The sequence below is a fragment of the Euwallacea similis genome, chromosome 28 (genome assembly GCF_039881205.1).
Source record: "Euwallacea similis isolate ESF13 chromosome 28, ESF131.1, whole genome shotgun sequence".
NCBI lineage: Eukaryota > Metazoa > Arthropoda > Insecta > Coleoptera > Curculionidae > Euwallacea > Euwallacea similis.
Window position 1 is genome coordinate 283,979 of NC_089636.1, and position 23,299 is coordinate 307,277.

The 23,299-nt window shown below is 35.8% G+C and overlaps 2 protein-coding genes and 1 long non-coding RNA gene across 8 annotated transcripts; 1 reads left to right on the top strand and 2 right to left on the bottom strand.

Annotated features, from left to right (window-relative positions):
• Positions 1-407: 407 nt before the first annotated feature.
• Positions 408-3,217, bottom strand: LOC136417409 (putative sodium-coupled neutral amino acid transporter 10). Its single transcript, XM_066403086.1, has one exon. The coding sequence runs from the start codon at positions 3,040-3,042 to the stop codon at positions 745-747; it is 2,298 nt and encodes a 765-aa protein (XP_066259183.1). The 5' UTR covers positions 3,043-3,217; the 3' UTR covers positions 408-744.
• A 733-nt stretch (positions 3,218-3,950) lies between these two features.
• On the bottom strand, positions 3,951-22,516 carry LOC136417527 (uncharacterized). Its single transcript, XR_010752822.1, has 3 exons — positions 22,074-22,516; positions 5,579-5,651; positions 3,951-4,054 (listed from the first exon to the last, which is right to left on the bottom strand). It is a non-coding gene; the product is annotated as an uncharacterized lncRNA (long non-coding RNA).
• Positions 4,061-21,030, top strand: LOC136417526 (unconventional myosin-IXb-like). 6 transcript variants are annotated; one of them, XM_066403249.1, is made up of 26 exons: positions 4,061-4,627; positions 6,642-6,738; positions 6,867-7,004; positions 8,222-8,424; positions 8,483-8,956; positions 9,022-9,285; positions 9,891-10,157; positions 10,211-10,327; positions 10,377-10,646; positions 10,702-10,837; positions 10,889-11,157; positions 12,631-12,864; positions 13,049-13,333; positions 13,485-13,663; positions 13,721-13,860; positions 13,915-14,136; positions 14,718-14,845; positions 14,896-15,036; positions 15,090-15,530; positions 15,635-15,833; positions 15,971-16,193; positions 16,255-16,942; positions 17,262-17,778; positions 17,890-18,218; positions 18,299-18,622; positions 18,718-21,030. In XM_066403249.1, the coding sequence occupies exons 2-26, from the start codon at positions 6,712-6,714 to the stop codon at positions 18,731-18,733; spliced, it is 6,231 nt and encodes a 2,076-aa protein (XP_066259346.1). In that variant the 5' UTR covers positions 4,061-4,627; positions 6,642-6,711; the 3' UTR covers positions 18,734-21,030. The 6 variants fall into 6 exon arrangements, with proteins under 6 accessions (XP_066259346.1, XP_066259347.1, XP_066259343.1 ...); XM_066403250.1 differs by lacking the exon at positions 12,631-12,864 and adding an exon at positions 11,836-11,883 and having other exon boundaries at positions 4,062-4,627; positions 18,299-18,612; XM_066403246.1 differs by having other exon boundaries at positions 4,062-4,627; positions 18,299-18,612.
• Positions 22,517-23,299: the final 783 nt, after the last annotated feature.

The following is a 23,299-nucleotide window of genomic DNA, read 5'->3' on the forward strand; positions in this document are numbered from 1 at the left end:
TACTATTGAATCATTTGTAGCAGGGCAGCTATAGCGTGGAAAAGTATGAAATATGCCCGCTTTGACGTAGTGAATTTAAAAATCTAATTTTAATTCAAGGCACCAGAGCGGGTACCGACGCCTGCCGACCCGCTTTTGATGGCCTGGAGGGAATATTTTGTAAAAATAGCTTGAGAATCACAAAGTTAAAAATGAAACTTTTTAGCACATTAACCGATTTCATAACTTGCATTATTTCAGAGAGAAAAATAGACACCCTGCACAATGGAGGAAAAAAAAACAAAATAATCATTTTAAGATTTTATTTTATAAAAATATACATTAATGTAACAAATAATAATAACATTTGACATCACTATTTAACTGACTCGTTAATATGATCCATCTCTATTTAACTTTAGTTTAATTATAAATCAACGAAACCTCTTATACTGAAACATCAGTCAGTTCATGATGCGAGTATATTCGCGGAGTAAGCCAAATAGGTAACATCTAAGACTGGTACTTAACAATAATTGATAAAATAAAAATTCAGCACTACAAAATAATACAGTTCCAGCGCTCGATCTACACAATATGAAAAATGAAACGTTTAGCATTGTCTTAATTAATTGAATACCCTGTACAATCCTGCAATTACTACCATACCCTTACCGTACTCGGTAACAAACACAAAACGAATAATTACATCTCAGCAACGGCCAATCTAAATTAGTCTTCATTAATGAAAAGCTGCCTGCTAAATTACCTTCTAGACTTAGAGGGAATAAAAGCCAAAATATCTCGCTTTAACATGTTAAAGGATTCTTTTGGGTTGGAAATATTTGTGTCCTCAATTTTACCTTCCTTTAATTCGGCCTTTTGGTTTTCACCCCTTACATATTGGGCTTGATTAATACCCGAAGCAGCTAAAGGTAACGGAAGCATGTTTTTGAGATACTCCCGACTTAATTTGGCACTATCATTAGTGATTTTTAATGCGTCGTTTGTTGATTGTTCCACGTTTTTCGGTTTTTGTTTATTATTTCCTGGGTTTTCAACTACAGCATGTGAATTTGGGGCATTGTCCTTGTTTTGATTACTTTTTGTCATTTTGTCAATATTTGCATTAGTAAGGTTATTCTCTTTTATCTTTGCACTTAACATATTGTTCATAAGTTTCAGTTCTTGAATCTTAGCAGGCGGTTTCATCTCAGAACTGTTTTTCTGATTATCTACGTTTGCATCAAGCTTCTTAAGAACATCTTTCTCCAGCTTGGCCACAATTTGTTCGTTTTGCTTCATATCACCACTGATCTTTTCTATGGCTTTCAAAGCAATGCTCTCAATCTCTTTTACAGCCTTTATTTCAGCTTCCAGTTTCTCTTCATGCTCTTTTTTCTCTTGCTGCTTTTCAATCACCTCAATCAACTTCTTCTGTTGTTTAACGATTTCTTGCTGAACCTCGTTTTGTTTTTGAATTTTGTCTATCAGGAGTTTATGTTCTTCTAGGTGGGTATCTTTGTCTTCAGAATTTTGTTCCAGAAGAGTCTCTTTTTCTTCTTTTTTGATTGCTTCAATATCCACATTATCATTGTTTTTTACCTCCTTTGCTGCCTCTTTTTCTTTTTTATCACCAACATTCGATTTTACCAACAAATTACTGTTGCCATTTTCAATTTTGGGCTTGTCTTGTGAATCAAGTTGAGATTCTAACGGCTCTATTGGCTGCGGGGGCTCATGTCTAACTTCTGAGCCAGCCACTGGGGTCACAATAGAGTTGTTAAATGCCTCTAGTTCTTTAACATTTTCATTTATTTTTTCATTATCTTTCTCAGGCGACGGAGAGGAAATTCTAACAGGTGATATGTGGGGCTTACTCAAATGATGTAAGTTTTCATATGTGGCTAAAACCATAAGTGTGAACCCAACAAATAAAATAAATTTAGCAAGTAGCCTTTCATTAGTGTTTCTTTGTGAAATGGATATGAAACATATAACTGGGAACAGAACACAGATCATAATTCCTATTGAAGAGCCTATTAAAGCTAAAACAAATTCTATATTTGGTATTAAAATCCCTATTACTAAGGACACAAAAACTATTATCAAAGTAAGACCTTTGAATCTAGCCTCTGGAATATAGTCAGTAGTACCTTCCAAGATGCCTTGTTTGTATATGAGAGAATTTAAGCTTGCTCTACATGGAAATATTACCAGTGGGAAGCTGAATGCTACAGATAGTATAAAACCCATTTTAATGATATTCGTTAAAAGAGAAGGACTGAAGCTCAATAAAATGTTACCGCTAAAGTCATTACTAACAAAGGCAATGTAACCAAACAGGCCCACTAAAAGGTAAACAACAGTACAAATATTTACAGCACTATTAATAACTTGGTTCATTTTTTCTAAACTTGGATTCTGCACTATGTGGTAAATTTCAAACAGTTGGGTTTGACAAGACAGTGCAGTGGAAAAGATTGGTAGGGATTGCAAGATACCAGAAGGCCTCCAAAATTCCACATTTTTAACCCAATCCCCATGAAACACATGAGGAATTGCATCAATAACTATTTTTACTACAAAGCAAAAATAAAACCCTATTGTTGCCTTTGTTACTCCAGCTAAACTGTCTATGTTTCTCAAAAACCCCAAAGGCAGGACACAAAATAACGTCAACACTATCAGAATGGACACTCTCATAGTCTTTGAAGTACCTCCTCTGGTGATCTCTGAGACCAATTCTGGTCCCAAATCTCCCATTACAACAAAAAAAGCAATACATGTTCCTATTAAAAAACCAATAATACCGATTTCGATGGTGAATTTGCCAGGGCTTCCAAATATGTAATATGCTAAATACTCAAAATTCTTTCTGCGGGCCATTATGGCAGATTTTATCAGGAAGTGGCATGACAGTCTGGAGATTATGCTCGTTAGTAGAAGCAGTACGATTGCCAGAAGGATTCCACATTGTTTAAAACAATATGGCATTGCCAAAATGCTTACTCCAATTATGCTGTTTGCCAAGGTTAAGACGTAACCGCTGTGGGGCTCCATGTTAATAACTTTTTACTAACATGTAGTGTAGTAAGCATCACTTGTTGATAAAATAGACGTAACAATGCTATCACATCTTTATTCTAGAGGAAGATTTACTTAAGCATTTTTAAAAATTTGGATTTTTCGTAAAAGCGCAAAAATTTTAAAATCAAATAACCATAACAAAAATAAATAAATACAAAGTTGACTTTGACATCTGTGTTAGCTATTTGACGGATAGAATTACAAATTGACAATTTGCATTACTCTGCTCCACTTAGAACTATTGCATCGTTATTGTTAACTATCGATTAAATTACTGAGCAAAAGAAGTTTGACTAACGTATCGATAACTAGTTCAATTGAAGTAAAAAAATGCTATATGTCCTTAACCAAAATATTCTGCAGGTGAAGAATGGTTGAATAAAACTTGCAATATATCAATTTTTTACTACAAATCGATTTACTTGAGATTCACTCACAAACTAAGAGTAATTAAATGAAGCAAGGAATAACATTTGCTCATGGTAAGATCGGGCGATCAGATTATTAGCGTTCATATTTGTCACGATATATTTCAATAAAAAAAATGATACATCAAATTTACGTATATTTGCGTTTTAGAGTTAATGCTGTTGACAAGAACATTTTTTTTTAAATTAACATTATTGACATCGATATAGTGTACTTTTTACCAGAATCGTTTTGTTTGGTATGGTTCAAATTATTATAAAATTGATAATTGAAAACCTTTATATATTGAAGATCTGTCAACTTTACGGTTATCAACACTGTCAAAATCAAGGTTCCTATGTCATAAATGTCATGTCTTCATTGTAGTTTTCATGGGTGTCTTCAAAGCTGTAATTCTACAATTTTTGTAGATTTGCATTTCAAGACCCAAGTCCGCTATTGTTGACCTTGATTCCAGTTTGGTAGATAATTTTCATAATACTTTGAACAAGTAGAATTCGTGCCACCGTATCTCCAAAACTTGGCAACGGCGTACGCCGATTTCCTTTATCATTTACTGAAATAAAAAAATAATAGTGTTCACGTACGAAGCTATTTACCAAATTTTGGGCCGAAATCGGCCCTAATAATATTTTTTTAAACTTAAATACTCAGTTCCGCAGTTTAATAATGACTTAAAATTAGTTGAAAGCCCCTTTTTAATTAGATAAAATAACAGTTCGTTGTCGTATGGGCGGGTTCGGAAACGGTAGATGTCGATATTCTCTCGTTGTTTATAGCCGACGTTCCTTCTTTTGAACTTTTTGATGTGCACTTCCTCATTCCGTTTGTAGTGATTTCTTCAACAATTTCATTTGAGGGCAATTAAGTGTCCTCGCACCGCATATTAAAAATAAATAGGGCCTTTCCGTTGTTGTTTTGCCCGTTGAACATGCAACATGTGACCCCAATTGACATTTAGCCCTAGCTGCATGAATCAACCCTCAAAGGGCTCTTTAACAGTTCTCAGCGATTAGAAATTGCAAATTTTGGCCAGTACCCTAGCTAATTAATATCTAAAAATTTATTGTGATTTTCCCTTTAATCCCAATGCTCTGATAGGAGGGATAATAGAATCATTAGATGATAGGTAAGTGATTATTTTATTATAATAATTTAATTTTCTTTGTAGTGTTTAAGCATTTCGTTTGATTCTGTTTTGTAAATAAAATTTTTAAAAAATTTCAAAGAAATTTTACAGATATTAAGTAGGTATCTATTGTTGAGTTTTAGTTCTTTAAGTCTGTGCTATATAAATGCATCAATAGCAGGAAATTGGCATGAGCAATTCTGCATGCCATTAGTCATTGTACTTAAGAGAAGACAAAACCAACACATTGTTTCATCCATAATCCACATAACTATATACAAAGTGTTCTAGGTCTTTTGACAAGACTTTGGGACTCGTTAAAAAAGGTTGTTTTTAAGAAGTTTCTCTCATAAATATTGGTCATGTTCTTTTCATTTTTGAGTTATGGGGAGATAACATTTACAAAAAAATAATTATATTTTTCTAATTTCCAAACTTTTAACGATTTATGATATCTGTGATATAGCTATAATTGATGTTAATAGCATTAACCATTGCTGAGGTCCTAGGATACCTTGTGTTAACTAGTTGATTTGAAGAAAATCACTTACTAAAATGTGTATCTCAAAACTGTTTTTAACTAAAATTTCCTAATTTTCAAGCTTTTAACCTCAAATTGCAAGAATACCTTACAATGGTAGTTAGATTTATAAACTATGTTTCTTAGGGCTGTATTAATAATAAGTACTAAGTGTGTAAATGTAGGGAGGTTTAGTTAATATTTGATTTTTTAAATCTGACAAGCTTTATTAAGTGTTTTTATGCTCTTATTTTAAAAATTTTTTATGATATGGGAGATTTTGCTTTGCACTTGCATGTCACCAATAAATATTATGATATTTGGGTAAAGTATATAATTCAGAACTTGATGTTGGCATTGATTACTGTATCACCAATTTCAACCAAAATTCAAGGTCAAGGATTACCTTCATTACTAACTTAAATACTTACAGCCTACAGCCAAACTGATGTTGTCATTTACCCTGGTGGCTTAGGTAGCTGGGTTTCGTGGGGACAGTTGAACCTAAAAAAAATTAAAAAAGTTTAATGCAACCTGTCTAGGCCTAGGCTCAACCTTTTTTTACTAGCTGCATCACTTGGTATCTCAGTCATTATCAATTTCTGACATCATATTCTCAAGTTTGATATATTTAGAGTATATTTCAAGTTTAATTAATGGTAGAATATTTGTTAATTGTCAGATCTTCATTGTTCCAAATTATATTACTTAAATATCACTCTTACATCATGTCTTGAACAGTATCATTAAAGTTACTCCACATGATGCTATATCTTAACAAGTATTGCAAGGCAATCCATTGAAAACTACAATTGAACACTTCTTTTTAACAAATATTCCAAAATACCTACCAAAGGAATAATAAATTAAAATAAGAAAACAAATTAAAAAATAAAAATATATATGTTGAAATGAGGCAGTAGACCTAAATCCTAAAAATGAAATGAATCTTAGTTGGCTCTCAACCAAAACAATATTTTGATATTCTATATTTTTAATACATACTTAAATTAAATGAATTAAAGAACTTTCTTTGTAGCTAATGGAATCAGAGTTGTTTTTATTCATGCTAAGAAATTTATAATTTCTTGCAATGTTCGGTATAAGTGATAGTTGAAAAAATATTTGTTGTACTCACAGTTTACTAAATTACTGTGGGCACTTTCTTTTATTCATCGACGAATTTCTTTAATTATTGATGTTTCAATTTATAACGCATTCTACATCTATCAAGAGATTTTGATAATTGACCAATTGATGGTTTAACACCAATGAATCATATGCTGGACGACGGCGCGTCGGCAGTAGCTAATATCAGTGATCGATTTAATCGAAACGTGTAGATAAATAAAAGAAAGCATCCTAAACCTACAGGGTAACAAAAAGTGGGTAGTATCCACGTTGTAGGAGTTTTGACGCGCTAGATCTCCGGATTAATAAAAATTTTAAATTAAATGTTTAATTATTGGTAAATTTATCTCTTTTTTTTTTCAGAAAATGATTCAGACAGGAAGACAGATAGACCTTCATATTTCAGTAGTTAGGCCAATCTAAAACTTGGACCATGGAAAACAATAGATATATTTTACAGGTAAGACCTTCGAAATTTCCCAAGACCCAACACATCGTCATATGGTTGCAATTAATACAATGAAAATAATCCGCAACAGTAATTATCTACATTATAATATAACAACACTTTTTACTTTGTGTCGACAGGTTTATGTGGGTGCCTTAAGTAATCTTTATGAGGCGCTTTCTGTGGAGGCCAGCAAGCAGACCACTTCAGAAGAAATTGTTTCATGTATAGTAGAAAGGCTCTCTCTGAATGAAAACACATCCTATGAGTTGGCAGAGGTAAGAAAATGTGGCTGTAGTAATCCAGATAAAAATATTTATTAAGGGATTTGTTAATATGTACATACCGTGCGGATCTTGTAAACGATAATAATAAAAAATTAATTTTTCAAAATTAAAAAACCAACGATAATTTTACAGATCTTTTTGTGAATGTGCAACTTTTCTTCCTCTTATCCAAATTTGTATTTATTATCGTTTAGAAGATCTCCATGCTGGACGTCCTTATCTCAAATACGCTATATGTAGAGTGGCCGTAATAAAATGTTTCCTGACGAGATGGCGACTTAGAAATACGTGGTAAACATTCACTTTTTCAATTATTGAAGTTATTAGAATGCTCGTCTCATTTTCTACAGATGAACTCAAGCCTTTTTCTTTAAAAGAATGGTCACGCACAGTCAAACTCCCTATTTATTTATTTTTTTAATTTGAGCGAAAGTTTGTATACCAAAGTAATATTCTGATGCTCTAGTTACGATTTTCTAGGAAAGCGATGATGCAATATAAAGTTGCCCTGTATTTTATGTCGATGGGTTCTTTTTGGGTAACGGAAAGTGAGATCGTCATGTAACAAAGCGGCACAGTCATTTTGTTGATGATCGTCGTAGCGGTGCCAGATCATATTTAGTTTGATACAAAATGCGTGGATAAGAGAGAGTGTTTTATTTTGGTTGTAGATGTGTATTGTCAAATTAGAATTGATTAATTAAACACTACAAACAGTATCAGTGCCAAGTTACAATATTCCATTAATTTCATACTGTTCCCCCATTATTTATAGATGAAGATGAGCCTTCTTTTCAAAATAGTTAACTCACAGTCAGATTCATCCATTTTTTTTTTACTTGAGCGACAACAAATCTATGTACATCGATGTATACTTCGGGTGCTCTGGCTTTAAATTTCTTTACCAGTCAGATTACACCCTAATCACGATTTAGTTGCCGTCAAGTCAAATATTATCACATTCATTTTGTACTATTTCACCTAACTTGATCTAACTGTGGTCAGATGTGACTGTTAATGTTTCTGATCTGATCGTGAGCTGATCTATAATGTGTATCATCGTAGCCTATAATATATCATCTTTAAAAGATCGATTTATATTATCGCTTCAGGTGTCGAACATACCCTTTCAGGTGTTATTTATTGAACTCTCTTGAATCAATGAATGGTAATGTGACTGAAGTTTGAATTCAGATATTTTTTTAAAGGTTATTGGAGATGATTTTGGTGAGGAATGCAAGGAGAGAAGTCTCTCCAATCAGGAAAGTCCCGTTCAGTTGATGATGCTTTGGCCAAAACACAGACCTGACAAGACTTCTTATCGGTTTTATTTGAGGGAGAAGATCGTGGACTTTTCATGGAGAGATCAGTTTGTCATGGACCCACAACTTATCAAGGACTATTTTCACAGGTTTGTGCAGCTATTTTTTCAACAGTACCACAGTTTTACTGCACATATTTTCCTGCAGATTCTTATATCAGCCGAAAGACAGAGAATATCCAGATCTCTGTCAGCTGCCAGATCTAAACGAACAAACTCTCTTAGCGAACCTTCGCGAACGCTTCGTGGCGGGTCATATTTACACCTATGTCGGTTCGATACTAATCGCCTTAAATCCGTTCAAATTTTATCCCATCTACAATCCGAAATATGTGAAACTATATCAGAACCGGCGGCTGGGACCGAATCTGCCTCCTCATATTTTTGCGGTGGCTGATTGCGCCTATCACTGCATGTTGAAAGACCGGAAAAATCAGTGTATAGTAATAAGTGGTGAGAGCGGGTCCGGGAAGACTGAGAGCACTCATTTTTTGTTGCACCATTTGACTGCTCTCAGTCAGAAGGGGTCGCATGGCAGCGGGGTGGAGCAAACTATACTTAGTGCCGGACCAGTGTTGGAGGCTTTCGGGAACGCTAAGACCGCTCACAATAATAATTCCAGGTAAATTTCATTGCGAATTTTAAAGATTATTTAAGATCTTTGGGATTTTTCCTACAAATTTACAGTCGATTTGGAAAATTCATCCAAGTAAACTACAAAGAAAACGGCATGGTCCATGGAGCGGTGGTTCAGAAGTACTTATTGGAGAAGTCGCGGATATGTTCGCAGGGCCGGTATGAGCGAAACTACCACGTTTTTTATTACCTTCTAGCCGGAGCCAACGAACAAGAGAAGTTACAGTTGCACCTCATGCCACCCGAGAAATATTGTTATTTGAACAAGTGCAGTGCTGCGTTGGATAATGTGGATGAGAGTTATGAATTCTCTAGGTATTTGCCAAAAATTGTATATTATTTTACTTTATTGTGTGTTAATCCCAACGTTTCCCTGCTATATTTTCCAAGTTACCTGTTATTATTCCTTTGCATTCTTGTTCTGTACCCTACTGAAGCATTGTAATAATTTTCTAATACTTCAATGATTCGGGGAAAATATTCGGTGATTTTCTTGGAACATTGTTTTGTATACAATGTCCAAATGACGCTTGTTTATTCTATTTTGATACTCCTTTACAGCTGTAATGGGGAATACAATAGAGTGACGTCAGAAATCTCATTTATAAATTGAGTATAAAGGGCTTTCATTTTTTTTTTAATGAATGTAAAGGGAAATGTGGAAAACGATTGCACGTTGATTATAATTGAACGGCGTATGCGAATTGGATTTCGGTTCCAACCATTAAAAGTATAGTTTGCAACTAGTGCTAAAAATAACTTTTCTATTGCGTATGGAAACATAAAATTTTTTCACATAGAAAAGGGGGTTATAACGGGTGTCGACCAGATTAGGCACTTTGCATCTGATGGGTAATCGAGTTAAATCCTGAACAAATACACGAAGTTGATGCGGTTTTAAATGATACTGTGCTCATCAGGTTAAAGCAATCAATGGAAATGGTCGGTTTCACTCCTGAGAAGCAACGTCGCCTCTTCTCAGTACTGTCAGCGGTATTGCTCCTCGGCAACGTAGAATTTCAACCGAAAAAGTCGGCGTATCACCATGACGAATCGGTGGGAGTGAAGAACCCTGAAATTGTGGCCATTATATCAGAGTTGCTCCGGGTTAAACAGGAGACTCTAATGCAAGCATTAACGGCGAAAAGGGCCAGAGCTTCAGGAGAAACTTTGGTTATTAATTATAGGTTCGTAGTGTGATCTTACTAGCTTGCAGATTTGTCTTCAAAGCATTCTCTAGATTACCTGAAGCGGTAGCCAGTCGAGATGCTATGGCCAAATGTTTGTATGGGGCACTTTTTGATTGGATTGTTCTACAAGTCAACCATGCCCTACTTTCGAAAAAGGACACCTTGAGGTAGCTTTCGAAAACCTTTGGAACTTGTTTTCCAGTAGAGCATTTTCAGGGAGCACCAAGGAAATTCCATCGGGGTTTTAGACATTTTCGGATTCGAAGATTTTGGCATCAACAATAGTTTCGAGCAGATGTGCATTAACTACGCTAACGAGCATTTGCAATATTATTTCAATCAGCACGTGTTCAAATATGAGCAAGAGGAATATAGGAAGGAGGACATTAGATGGACGAATATCGATTTTATGGATAACACCGGCTGCTTGCAGTTGATCGAGTCAAAGCCGAATGGTTTATTGTGTCTTTTGGACGATCAGTGCAAGTGAGTCACATAGTTTTAGTTCTGGCGATTAAATTAAAAACACTGGTTTTTACAGTTTTCCTGGCGCCACAGTTGAAACGTTGCTACAAAAATTCAATACGGTTCACAAGGAGAACAGATTTTACAAAAAGCCTCAGAAAAAGGAAGCTGCGTTTATCGTAGAGCACTATGCTGGAAAGGTTAAATATCAAGTAAGAATATCACATGACTTGTGGTTCGCATAGCAATGAAAATTGGTTTAGGTAACCGACATGAGGGAAAAGAATTTGGATCTGATGCGTCAAGACATAGTGGGCGTGTTGAAGAACAGCTCGATGGCCTTTGTTAGGGAACTCGTTGGTGTTGATCCAGTGGCAGTTTTCCGTTGGGCTATTGTCCGGGCATTTTTCAGAGCACAGTACGCCTTCAGGGATGCAGGAAAGCGCCATCGACAGGGCCGGGTCGATGGAAATCGGAATAACATACAGCAGCGTTACCGGGGAGTTCACGTGCCAAATGAAAACCTCATTAGGTGAGTCAGGTCTTACTTAATTAAGTAAGGATTTGGCAACATCTTCGGTGGTTTTAAAGGGAATTAGCATGTAGCTAAAACAATTGAAATGTTTTAAAAATTGTAGGCGATGAACCGTAAACGTAGCTCTTTCATTAAGCTATTTGCTATTTACTATCGAATATCTGGGTGATAACTGATAACAGATAAATTTGTCCAAGACATGCCTCTGAAGTTGCAACATCTACATGAGGTCTTTTTTAATGATAACTCTTTACTGTATTTTGTCCATTACCAAAAATAAGGTTTGTTAAAACGTAGATGATGTATGACTTTCAGTTCCGGGTAACGCGGCATATTATTAAATTCTTTAATTTATACATATGATTTTTTCTTCACTAACACTATTTTTAAACATTTTTTGGTGTAAACCAAGAATCGAAAAAAGGTAGGTAAATTGTATTTCGTTTTTTTACGAATAAAAAGCGTTTTTAAAATAGGAAATAAAAATTATAGATTTGCATTGCATAAAAAATGAGTTGGTATCGATTTTTGGAAAGCAAAATATCATCTTGAAGTAATGTAGCAATTTGGGTTTTGTAGTAATAACAAATTTTTAATATGGGCTTGAGAATATATTTTTCGCGTTTCTCTAAAAGCTTTCAAATAATTGCTAAACATTGTCTATGAATTCTGCAGCCATCTGGTGACTGTATCTGCGGTGAATCTCACGATTAATCGAATTGCGTAAGTTCAGATTCGGTTATACACGTATTGACTTTTTTACACCTATTTCTTAATTTCATATTTCCATCTCTTCTCGTTTTTAAGTTTGCGTCTTTTTACCACTAGTAAATGCTTGGCGTGCATTGGTTATTGTAACATTACTTCCTGCGCTAAAGCCTTTACTAGTAACGAGTTTTACAATCCTACTGGTATCCATATACTTATATGTTTTAAGATTTGAACAAGATTTGTGTACCTATGATGGGTACTTAAATCAGGTTATTCCTAGTGTTAGTAGTGTTCCAAGGCATGCAGAATCATTCGAGGTTTACAGCTGTGGAATGTTTCATCATTGATAAATTACCAGACGTTACTAAACTTAATTATCTAAACTGCTGGCGAATTGCTCCGCAACCTACGATTTTTTAACCAATTTTGAAATGGCAGAATATATAGAAAAATCCAATGACCTACTTACGTAAGACACCCCATGAAAGTATAGGTTTGATTCGTCTTGCTCGAAAAAAATCCGGTGAACCGTTTTATAGTGATGTCTCAAACTTGGTTCCAAAAACCGAGTGTCGCGAACTAATTGCCCAGGAGTTTAGTTTGAGCGGCGACAATCATCCAATTTTTGCATGCAATATCAGTGTGCATGTTTGCTTTTGATTAGCGTTTCAGCCATTGTTGGGGTGGCCTTTTGGGAACCATTTTTTTTTTCGGTCAATTAGCCCTCGTAGTATAATCCGAGTAATATTAAATCTGCAGCAAGCAGCATCGACACACGACGTCTCCATTTCATCGGGCAGTGGACGAAGCCTCTCCAAACAGACTCTCGTGGCCTCAGTTTTATCAACGAAACAGATCAGTTGTTCCAACGAAAAATAACGACGAAGAAAAGTTGCGCAGGGAAACCGCCAATTTACAGAACTCTTATGCTTTAGAAAAAATGCTTTGTCCAGATGAAGCAAGGGCTATCCAACGGGCCAATCAAATTGTAATGTAGGTTCATTATATAATTCCGAATTGGTGGCGGCGATGGTGGTGGAACTTTGTAATTAACCGAATAAATCAAAGCGTGTGTTTCTCATTATTTCATCTCTCCATGAGCATGTTGATGTGTGCATGTCTTTATTTAAAGTCATAAAGTAATATTCCACAATTACTATTTTTTATGTCTCAACAGGAAGAATAAGTCGTTTCGGCCGCGCGAGAGGGGTAAAAAAGGGCTGAAAAATCTACAATCAGTGAAAACTTTGGCTGGCCGGACCGGCATTACCGCGATGAATCAGAACCAGCTCAGCAAAGCTAGAAAACAGCCCATGACAGTCGCTGCCCAGTTCCAGCAGAGTCTGCATTCTCTGATGGATACTTTGAATCAGGCCAATCCGTTTTTCATACGGTGCATCAAGTCAAATAGCAATAAGGTTCCTAATACGTTTGACGAAGATACGGTTCAGAGGCAGTTAAGGTAGGTAGTGATTCGTATTTTCGGTTCTATCCTGTTAAAATATATAGTATTAAATTAATAGTAGTTTGGTCTATTGACCCTTATGTAGTTGGATTTTTTGCCGTTACGTCGTGTTCTTCTTTTACTTAATAAAACAGCATATTTGTTGTAGATACACTGGCATGTTGGAAACCGTACGAATCAGACAGGCTGGCTTCAACGTGAGGTTAACTTACGACGAATTCATCCAGTTGTATCGAATATTGCTCCCTAAAGGTCTTTTAAGTTCCCAAGTGGATGTTAGGAATTTTTTAGCGACTTTAAATTTGAATAGAGATAACTATCAGTTAGGTAAGTTCGACTATAGCTTTTTATTGACAAAGGCCATATAAGGTGAGGTTTTTTCAGGTTCTTCTAAGGTTTTCATGCGCGAATCAGAAAAGCACAAACTGGATTGCAAACTGCACCAACAAATCATGTCCAGTATTATTACGCTTCAGCGCTGGTTCCGGGTGTGTTTAGAGAGAAGAAGATTTTTGAGAATGAAGGTATTTTTCTGCTTCACTAGTTAATTTATGTTTGCAAGCACTTTGACATTTTAGGAGGCTGTGATATTGTTACAATCGTATTGTCGCATGTATTTGGTTAAGAAAACTGTTAAGCAATTATTAGCAGCAATCAAAATTCAAAAGACTTGGAGGAAATATAGAGCGAGGGAGTGGCTAAGAAAGTTGAGGGCCGGTTTGGTCATATTCCAAGCCCATTGCAGGGGATTTAAAGTCAGGCAGATGATGGCCATGGGTCATTTTGCTCGGAAAACTCAGGTATAGTTGTGTTATGTTGAAAGGCCCATGTTAAATAAAATTACTCGATATGCATCTGTTCCGCAGCACGGCGTTATTTCATAATTTGCAACCAAAATGGCGATTTTTTGTATGAAATTGGTAACCAAACCAAAATTAATATCAGGACTCCTTATATTTCCTAGGAAACTTTATAGTTTCCAAAACTGATAGAAATCATTTTCACAGTCGAAAGATTTCGACGTGTAAAATTTATCTATTGAAACTCGAATCACCTTTTATAAAGTAACAGCACCGGGTTCCATTTTTGATTATAAATTAGTTTCAAATTGAAAAGCTTACAGTAAAGGCGTAATTGAGCTAAAGAAAAGCTAAACTGAAAAAAACAAACTAACGGAGCATGGTATTTACGGACAACTGTAAAAAGATAGAATCGGAAATATAAAAATGACCAATATATGACTGCTGGTATTGAATCAATAGACATAAAGTTACTTCCTGCTGTTGAATTTCGCTTCGATTTGCGATACAACATCGTGGCCACTGTTGTTATTTCGTTTTCATATTTGTGTGACTTTAATCAGACCAAAATGCTTTTGTAGGTTGTCAAAATGGTTGTGTCTCATCTGGACGTCAAAAATAGCATTTCCATTGAAAATTCAGTTAATCAAGTGTCAAATCTAGATGAAGCAAGCGGTGAAAATTCTGAGAGGAAATTCGATTCAGATGAGTGAGTATTTTGTATTTTTTTTTAAAGAAATTTTGTACAAAACATTGTAGAAGCAGTGTTAATCAAGATGATGTGGATTTGACGAACCGCGGTAAATCACCCTTAAGGTCCACCGCATCTTTGCCAGTGGTCTCACCTTCGGACCCATCTTACTGTTCAGACTTTTTAGATACCTTCACCATAGTCAACAGGTATTTGTTTAATAAAATTTTGATTATTCTTACTATAAAAAATTGACTAATAGGTCACTTCAAGACTCCGACCCACGCAAACGCATCACGAAATCGCATCAAACCTTCGACTACTCAGATCTGGGCACCTATTCACCCCAGCGCAAGGGAAGTGGCGAATCTCTGGATTCGCAGAGGAGTTACGAATCTCAACAGAGTTCCGATTTCCAAATGATGGGGCATCCGAGCCAGCCCACACACAAACCGGATGCTTCCTCTCTTGACAAGCAGTGGTCTAGCACCAGCGACACTATCACCAAACAGTGGTCCAGTGCCAGTACGACAAGCGAAACAATATCGGAATCGGGAGCAACGAGATCCGCGCCCCCAGTGACATCGGAAAGGTTCGGTAAATTCCCATCGTCAGATGAGTGTGAGAGTGGATCGTCGAAACCTCAACTGACAAGATCGCAGGCTGTGAATTGGGCTGCGCCTGCCATGAAGCGTGATAGTCGGTAAGTTGGGTTTGAAGGCAGAGAAGCTGTTACAACTAAAAACGATAGCTAAGTCCCTATTAGAGACACTGCGTATGTTATTATTTTGTCATGGCCATTTTTAGGCATGTAAACGACACCATGAGGAGTTCGAGGAACTTTCCCGTCAGGCGGCCGAGCAAAGCGTATGATGATCGGCCCGACCCGATTTATCCGTTTGACCACACCCCGAATAAGCTGGAGGAAATTTTGGGTCGGCCCGAAGCTCCAGTTCGCAGTACTCGGAAGTCGAAGAGAAATCACGTGAAGAGTCTTGGGGAGGAGGTGAGTCAACGACATTGTCTAATTTGGTCTGTTACAGTATTGGGAAACTTGGTATTCCAAGTTTTTTACTGCCTAATTCGTATTTCTCGCATGTTCCAACCATTAGACTGAACCAATTATTAGTAATGTGTTTGTAGGTAACGGACTCGGGTAGCATCGATAAGGGCGTGTTGGGTACAATCGACGAGAAAAGATTGCATCCCATTGTCAGTAGATTAAGTGGTAACTTTATTGCTCAAGAAGGATCAAACAAGCAATCGCTAACTCCAAAACGTCAAAGACAGAACAATCTTTCTCAATTAGATTTAAGAAGAAGAAACAGTGATCCCGCAACCAAAGTACTTATTAACGAACACCCAGGTTTGTACATGAATATCTCAGCTCTATAACATTTTTATCACAATTTTGCGCAACTTTTTAGGTATAGAAACTAGTCCAGCGATGAAAAACAGTGAGAAATTGAGCGACTTCAATAATCTCTTCCTGGCAGGCCACTCTTTCCGGAAAATCTCACGAATATCCAAGGACGATACTTGCACGTTCTGCAAGCAGAAGTTAGACATGTTTATCACGCAAGGATACAAGTGTACCACGTGCAAGAAGTTGTTCCACACGAAGTGCATTCAGAACAAGAGCGTTTTCGAGATTCCTTGCGAGTCGCAACGTTCTGGCGGTGACTTGAAGCAGGGCAGAAGGAAACAGAGGAAGCACTCGCGAACGCCGTACGACATGAACAAATCTGAAGAGGCGAAGTTCAACCTTACCGGAACATCAGAGTTCACGGATCGCACTGATCAAATCATCACTGGTACCGAGGAGTTGACGTTAATGCAGGAGTTTATTGCGGAGAAAATCATGCAAATCGATACCGATGGAGGGAAAACCAGCGCCGTAGATAAAGTGTTTAAATTAGCGTTGAAAGAGCTGAAAAACAATTTGGTGCAGATTTACAGTGCAGCGACAAAGAACAACGGAATCGAGGCATGCAACATTAGGTATAAGGATCTTATTAGTATTTTCAATCAAGTGATGGAGACGGTCTGCCAGAGGGAGTTGAAGGAGAATGAGACTAAAAATTTCCCAATTATATTGGGAGTCAATGCGTTCAGGTAAATTAAAAGATATATTTGTTTTGTTGAGTAAAATCTTGATGCCTCAAAATGCAGGGCTTTTTAAAATACCTTGTATGATTGAGAAACTCTGTAAAACCATTAAATCAAATCAAGGGGCTCTAGATTTAGCAAATAAAATATTCTATGTCTAGTAAAATATAATATTTGCTAAATTTCTCTTCGGTCACGGTTCATTATCTTTTACAGGGGAAAACGTCCATTTTTCATGGCGACTCAAGATTTTAAAAAATTGGAATAAGATATAAATAAATATTTATTTTGTCTACAACGATTTCTGTCAAATTTTGAATTTCAGAGGTTTCATGAATGAATTCATGACGACCAAGTCGGAGGAGAAACCGAGCAAACAAAAACGGAAGAAGGAAAAGAAGCGAAAGATTGAAAGCTACAAATACAACGGCCACAACTTCTTGCAGACAATCATTAATATTCAAACTGTGTGCGAAGTGTGCAACTCGTTTTTCATGTGGCCGATCGAACGCGGTTTCGTGTGCCAAAGCTGCAAGCTCACTTGCCACAAAAAGTGCTGCGTCAACTCGCTCAAGTGCCAAAAGGAACCAGCGCAGCCCGGAGACAACAAAAAGATATTCGGTGTTGCGTTGGCTTCCCTCGTTACAGAAGAACGCAAAATTCCGTTAGTCATTGAAAAGCTGATTTACACCATAGAAGTTAAAGGCCTGTATACGGAAGGAATTTATAGGAAGTCGGGAGTAAAGTCAAAGATCACTGAGCTCAAGAATCAAATGGATGAGAATCCAGATAGTGTGGAGTTCGAGAAGTATCAGGTTCACGTTCTAGCATCTGTTCTAAAGGTAAGAAGAACGTCTCACAGATTTGATGTTAAAAAGTTTATTAGGACAGGAAGTTCTGTCTTTTTATTAAAATATTTATTTTTGTGTGACCTTTTTTTTTATTTCTTTAAGGGTTTTTTTCGCGAAATGGCTGAGCCTCTTCTTACCTTCGAGTACTACGAAAATTTCATCACCGCAGCCAACTTGGATAACGATAACGATCGAATAATGACTCTGTACGACATACTGAAGAAGTTGCCCGCGCCCAATTACGATATGATGGAGCGGTTGATATTCCATTTGGCGCGAGTGGCGCTGCATGAGGAGACGAATCGGATGAGTGCATCATCGTTGGCAATCGTTTTCGCTCCCTGTATATTGAGGACTAACAAGAGAGTGCCTGCGCAAGAGAGTTTACACGATATTACCAGTCAAACGAGATGCATTGAAACCATCATCAAGTAAGTGACTGATTTTCGACTTAAGTCTTTAACGAACGCCAATTAACACAAAGTTCTAACGAGATATCTCATTTTTACAGAGTACAGCTCAAAAAACTTCGTCTAACATTAGACGACATAGACACCCTCGACACCGCCTGTCAAGCCGCCACCAATCGCCTTTCTAACATACGGAGCTCCAAAGTATTCACCCCGGACGAATTGTTGCCGAGCAATCAGCAATCGCAGCAACAGACCGACGACGAGGAACATTTGCTCGTTGACCATATCCAAGAAATTCAAAAGGAAAAGGAACATTTGACATCTACATTGCCCACGTTAACGCACGCCACTTCGGACGACGATATGTTATCTACCGATGGAGACGGCAGTTTGGATGACCTCACATGTTTAGGTGTGTTTAGGTATAGACAACGGTCTATATCCCATTTACTTTTTAAGCCATGAAATCGATTTTTCTCTTGACTCTTTTTTCAAACACCTTGTCGTTAATTTGCAGGTGGAGAGAAAAGTAAGGCGAAACCAGTAGTTAGATCAATATCATCCGGAGATTCAAAGTCAAGTCTCTTACCCAAACTTAAAAGGCAATCCTCGTCGGACGGCAGCGGAAAACTCGTAGAGGATTGTGATGATCCGATTATGGTTTAAATATAAGTTGCTTTATTAATGGTTATTTTATTGGTTGGCCAAACTCGAAATCTGCGAGAATCTGGTTTCGACTTGCGAGATTAGAACGAAATGTCAAAAGACAAATCAATTTTGCCATTAAGTTATTTTTATTCGTGTACATAGTAGTTAAGGGTGTCCAGTTTAACGGTACCTGTTAACATCACCTTTTTAGTTTAATTGATCGGTACTGGTAAAAGTTGTCGCGACAATATATGAAAACTTGTAAATAGTTACCGGGATATGTTGTTCGGGCAGACATCCGCTCTTTAGTTACGCAGGGTGTTCCCAAAAACTAGGTACTAACTATTAAATTAATGGTTTGAGAAATAGTTAATCTATTTAAAAAAAGTACTTTGGAATGTACTACTTTGACCTCCTATGTATTAACAAACAGCTCAAAAATGAAGAAATAGACAGCTGCCTATGATTGTGAACGGATTAGCCTACTTTTTTGTCACACCCTGTATATAAATTCTGGTTTTAAGAGGAAATGATGTATGTAAACATAATTTTTGTAAATGGTCGTTGGTACGATTCAAAGTGTGTACAAAACGCAATAACTTGTTGCAATAATCAAAAGTGAACTTACGTTTTGTCTAAATTCATATATCAAATTACATTCTCCCTATGTAGGACTGTTCAGTTTCCTACGCAATGACAAAATACACGGAAACTTTTACGCTGCCAAGATATCACAAAACAGTTATGGGTTTATTTGGATCGAAGACAGATATCATACGGGGTGATCTGATTTGAACCTGTGCAGTCGGGTAGTGCTGGAGCTACCATTTACGTTTAATGTTCAGAAATAGGTATTCAATGTGTTCTGTATAAGAAAAAACAGCCTAGAGGTCTTTGAAACGGTAAGAGATGCAAAGACAGCTATATTAGTTAAAGGTGCATTTTAGAGCCTAATAAAACGTTTTAAAATTTACAAAATCTCAATTGCATTTGAAGATATTTAAAAAAAACGGATAAAGCAGCATATTAAATTAAATAGCGTTTAAATTGTAAGAAATCCCGGTAGGTCATGCAAAACAATATTAAAAAAAGAGAAATATATTAAAGATATTAAAAATTGCAATTTTATTTAAGTCGTTCACGAATGAGATCCTTTTACTGCTAGGTCGGCATGTTTACCTTATTTTACTAGACATTTTTCCTATTAATACTTTGAATACCTGTTTCCCTTTTTTCGTGGTCTTGATGTTCCTGTAAGTAAGCATTTATTGAGTTATTCATTTGTTACATTCACGGCCAACATTTACGTACTCCTTCACAAGTCTACATTTTTAATACAGATTTTTCCTAATGTTTCAGGAATTTTAAAATTTTGCAATTTCGTTCCCAAAGCTATCCCATCAAAAATAATAAGCTCTGCCATTAAGTCACAAATTGGTTAAATTAAATTTGTGAATTAATTAGGAAGGAAGCTACTTACATGTATTTTTGTATATTATAAGTCCCGTCGTTGGATATTACAGTAATTCTTAGAATAATTGTGATGATTGCTGCAAGGCGATTGGATTTTAATAATATAGTCTCAACTGTTGTGATTGTATAAAGTAAGTAACGTCGGGGTAGGTGTGTATATATTATCTGATGACTGTTCTCTAGCGTATATTATATAAAATCGTATATATTTTTAAATCATTATTGTATAATATCTTCCTTTGTTTACGATCTTTAACCCTGTGCTTCTTAAGATTTGAATTAGCCAAGTACTACTCTTATTTGCTAAATCCGTTGTAATAATTAAGCCTTCATAATATTATCGTGAGTCGCATAAACCATGACAGTTAAAAGTATTAAATGTATTTTTTTAGATTTTTTATAATTAATTATACCTTATAACGCTTTGCATGGATTTTTTTAGGTTATTATTTCTAGATAGTGCCATGCATTTACTCCCTAAGGCTGAGTGAACAAAACGAATGCATTTGTTTTTGGACACCCTCATTTTTATGATACTTTCGATTGACATACGCATAATATGAACAAAAGTCTGCAACAACAATTCTGTAGGTTTAATGATTATTATTACATTTGTAGATATGAGTCTTCGTTTGTTGGACAAATCATTTATATTTTTAGATTTCTTCAAGTTATTTCTTATTCTCAGTAAAAGGATATCGCACTCAAATGTTGTTTTTTTATCGCCTGGATCACTGTTACCTCAAATTCCTATTGGTATAATATAATGAATTTAATAGGTTAATGTTTGTGTTTTAAGAAAAATGATGTCGCATAATTAGAAACAGAGGAAATGTGGAAGCCACATGCGGCAAAAAAATACTAAAAAATTTAAAAAATACCAAAGCTCATATTTAGTTTAGGTAAGAAAAGCACTAGCTGGTTGATTGCGTAGATAGAAGAGTAATTTAAGCCTTTAGAAAAAACAAGAATTTCTGTCTCAAAAAGGTTTTTGTTGGACCGTTTTATTACTGTTTTTGCAGCTATTTTGTTATTTCGTTTTTGTCTAAGTCCTTAGTAAAGAATGAACTTTGCTCAGTTAGTTTTAATTGAGGATGGTGTGCAATTTCAGCCCTATTTGTGTGTAAGGTTTCATCCCCAAATAAAATAAAAGAAAAAGAGCGGAAAGTTGTCTAACAGTGTTCAGTAACATCTGTTTTACAACATCATCATAAAACTTATTTTGTTATCTATGTGGATTCAAGCCACCGCATTTTTTCCACAAACTAGCACATCAGCATCACTGACCAAAATATCGCGGTGAAGTTGTGGGAACATGATACATCGTTTTAAAATAATTTGAATTGTCTTTCAGCGCATTTGCTAATGTACGGGATGTCCTATACAGAGTGTCCCAGAAATAAGTGCCATAATTTGAATCAATAATAGAACTCGTAAAAAGCAACATTTTTTCAAGTACACTTTTTGCGTAAGAGGTATAGTTTTCCAATTCAATTCATTAAAAGATTTATTACAATTCCGTTACCCGCCTATGGCATATAAAATTGTTTATCCTATTTCGGATCCTTCGCATTGGTGCCTAATGAATTTTTTGCCTGCTTTCTGATGTGCATGTCTTTTTTTGCGAATAGTCAATTACAGTATTTTATTATTATATATAATTACAGTATTAGTACAGCTAAGTAGAAGGAGTTACTGGTTATTGGGGTTTTACGTTATTTACTGTTAAAATAATTTAAATTTTTGACTTACCTACAAAATCCCCTGATAAATCCTACGAGCTCGATTAGAATTTTCACGGGCTTCCCCATAAGCGAACAACATATCAGTCACCATTCAGTCACCATTCATTATTTGTAAAACGTGGCATTTCACAGGAAAATTTCTTAATACTTTCAAACACTAACACAATAACAGAAACGACACGTATCAATCGTAAGCAATACAAACCTTGCGGTGCATCGAGCTTGACTCACGGTTAGTAAAAAAACTTTACGATAAGAAAACATCAACAAAATATCCAGTGTGTATTTGGATTTTTTTTTAAATCCATAAGCGGTGCCATAGAGTGGCTTTAATAGGTAAAAATACCGGAAGTAAATGTGACTTAAAAAAACTTCTTTGGCAAAAGTTGTTACTATTGATGAGTTCTGTTACTTGTTGAAATTATGGTACTTATTTCTGGGACACCCTGTATAAAAAAAAACTCAGTTTAAGCAGTTTAGGATCTAACGGTAAAAGTATTAATTTTGATCTGTACAACATAGATCCATTTTCTCTAATTGAGGCAAATTCATGGGCTTTTCAAACAAAGATTTTCTCGAGGTCTTAGCTTGAAAAAGAAAATTAGAATATTAATTATTATTTTACAAAACGCAAGAGGTAAATATAAGAATTGTTATGTGTGTATAAAATCAAAAGAAAATCGATAAGACGATTCGCAATTATCCGAACAATTGACAATCGAATTGTTTTCAACCATCATGACGACATTCCAGAGCCGCCTACCGCAAAAATGCCAAAATAATCTCGTGCTTGGAGACGTCACACTAAATAGCACTTGTTACTGAAATACATATGTCGGTTTAGGGAAAAAAAATATGATACATCATTTTAAAGTAAATTTAATCGGCTTCCAGCGTATGTCCCAATATATGGGGCATTCTGGCCAAAAAAATACTTTAGGCAAGTCTAGTGTCTAACCGCCATTTTCCCTACTTAGGGAAAATTTGAGGATTTTTCAAGCAAAGGTATTCTCAGAACCTTAGTTTCAACAAGAAAATAAGAACATTAATTATTACTTCGAATACTGCTTAACATAAATATATGAATTATTAAGCATAAAAAAATCAGAAGGAAATCGTGAACCTAAAAATGAAATAATAAACAGGGAGTCCCATTTAATATATCAGAGTTACTATTACTTTTTGATAGAGACCGAAAACATTGATGCAAGTAACTACTGGTTGTTAGAGGGT

Excerpts from the sequence above, each read along its gene's own strand:
- LOC136417409 (XM_066403086.1), bottom strand. The coding sequence starts at position 3,042 with ATGGAGCCCCACAGCGGTTACGTCTTAACCTTGGCAAACAGCATAATT.
- LOC136417526 (XM_066403246.1), top strand. The coding sequence starts at position 6,712 with ATGGAAAACAATAGATATATTTTACAG. Across the intron at positions 13,861-13,914 it reads GAAGATTTTTGAGAATGAAG|GAGGCTGTGATATTGTTACA; the intron begins GTATTTTTCTGC and ends TTGACATTTTAG. Across the intron at positions 16,943-17,261 it reads TTGGGAGTCAATGCGTTCAG|AGGTTTCATGAATGAATTCA; the intron begins GTAAATTAAAAG and ends TTTGAATTTCAG.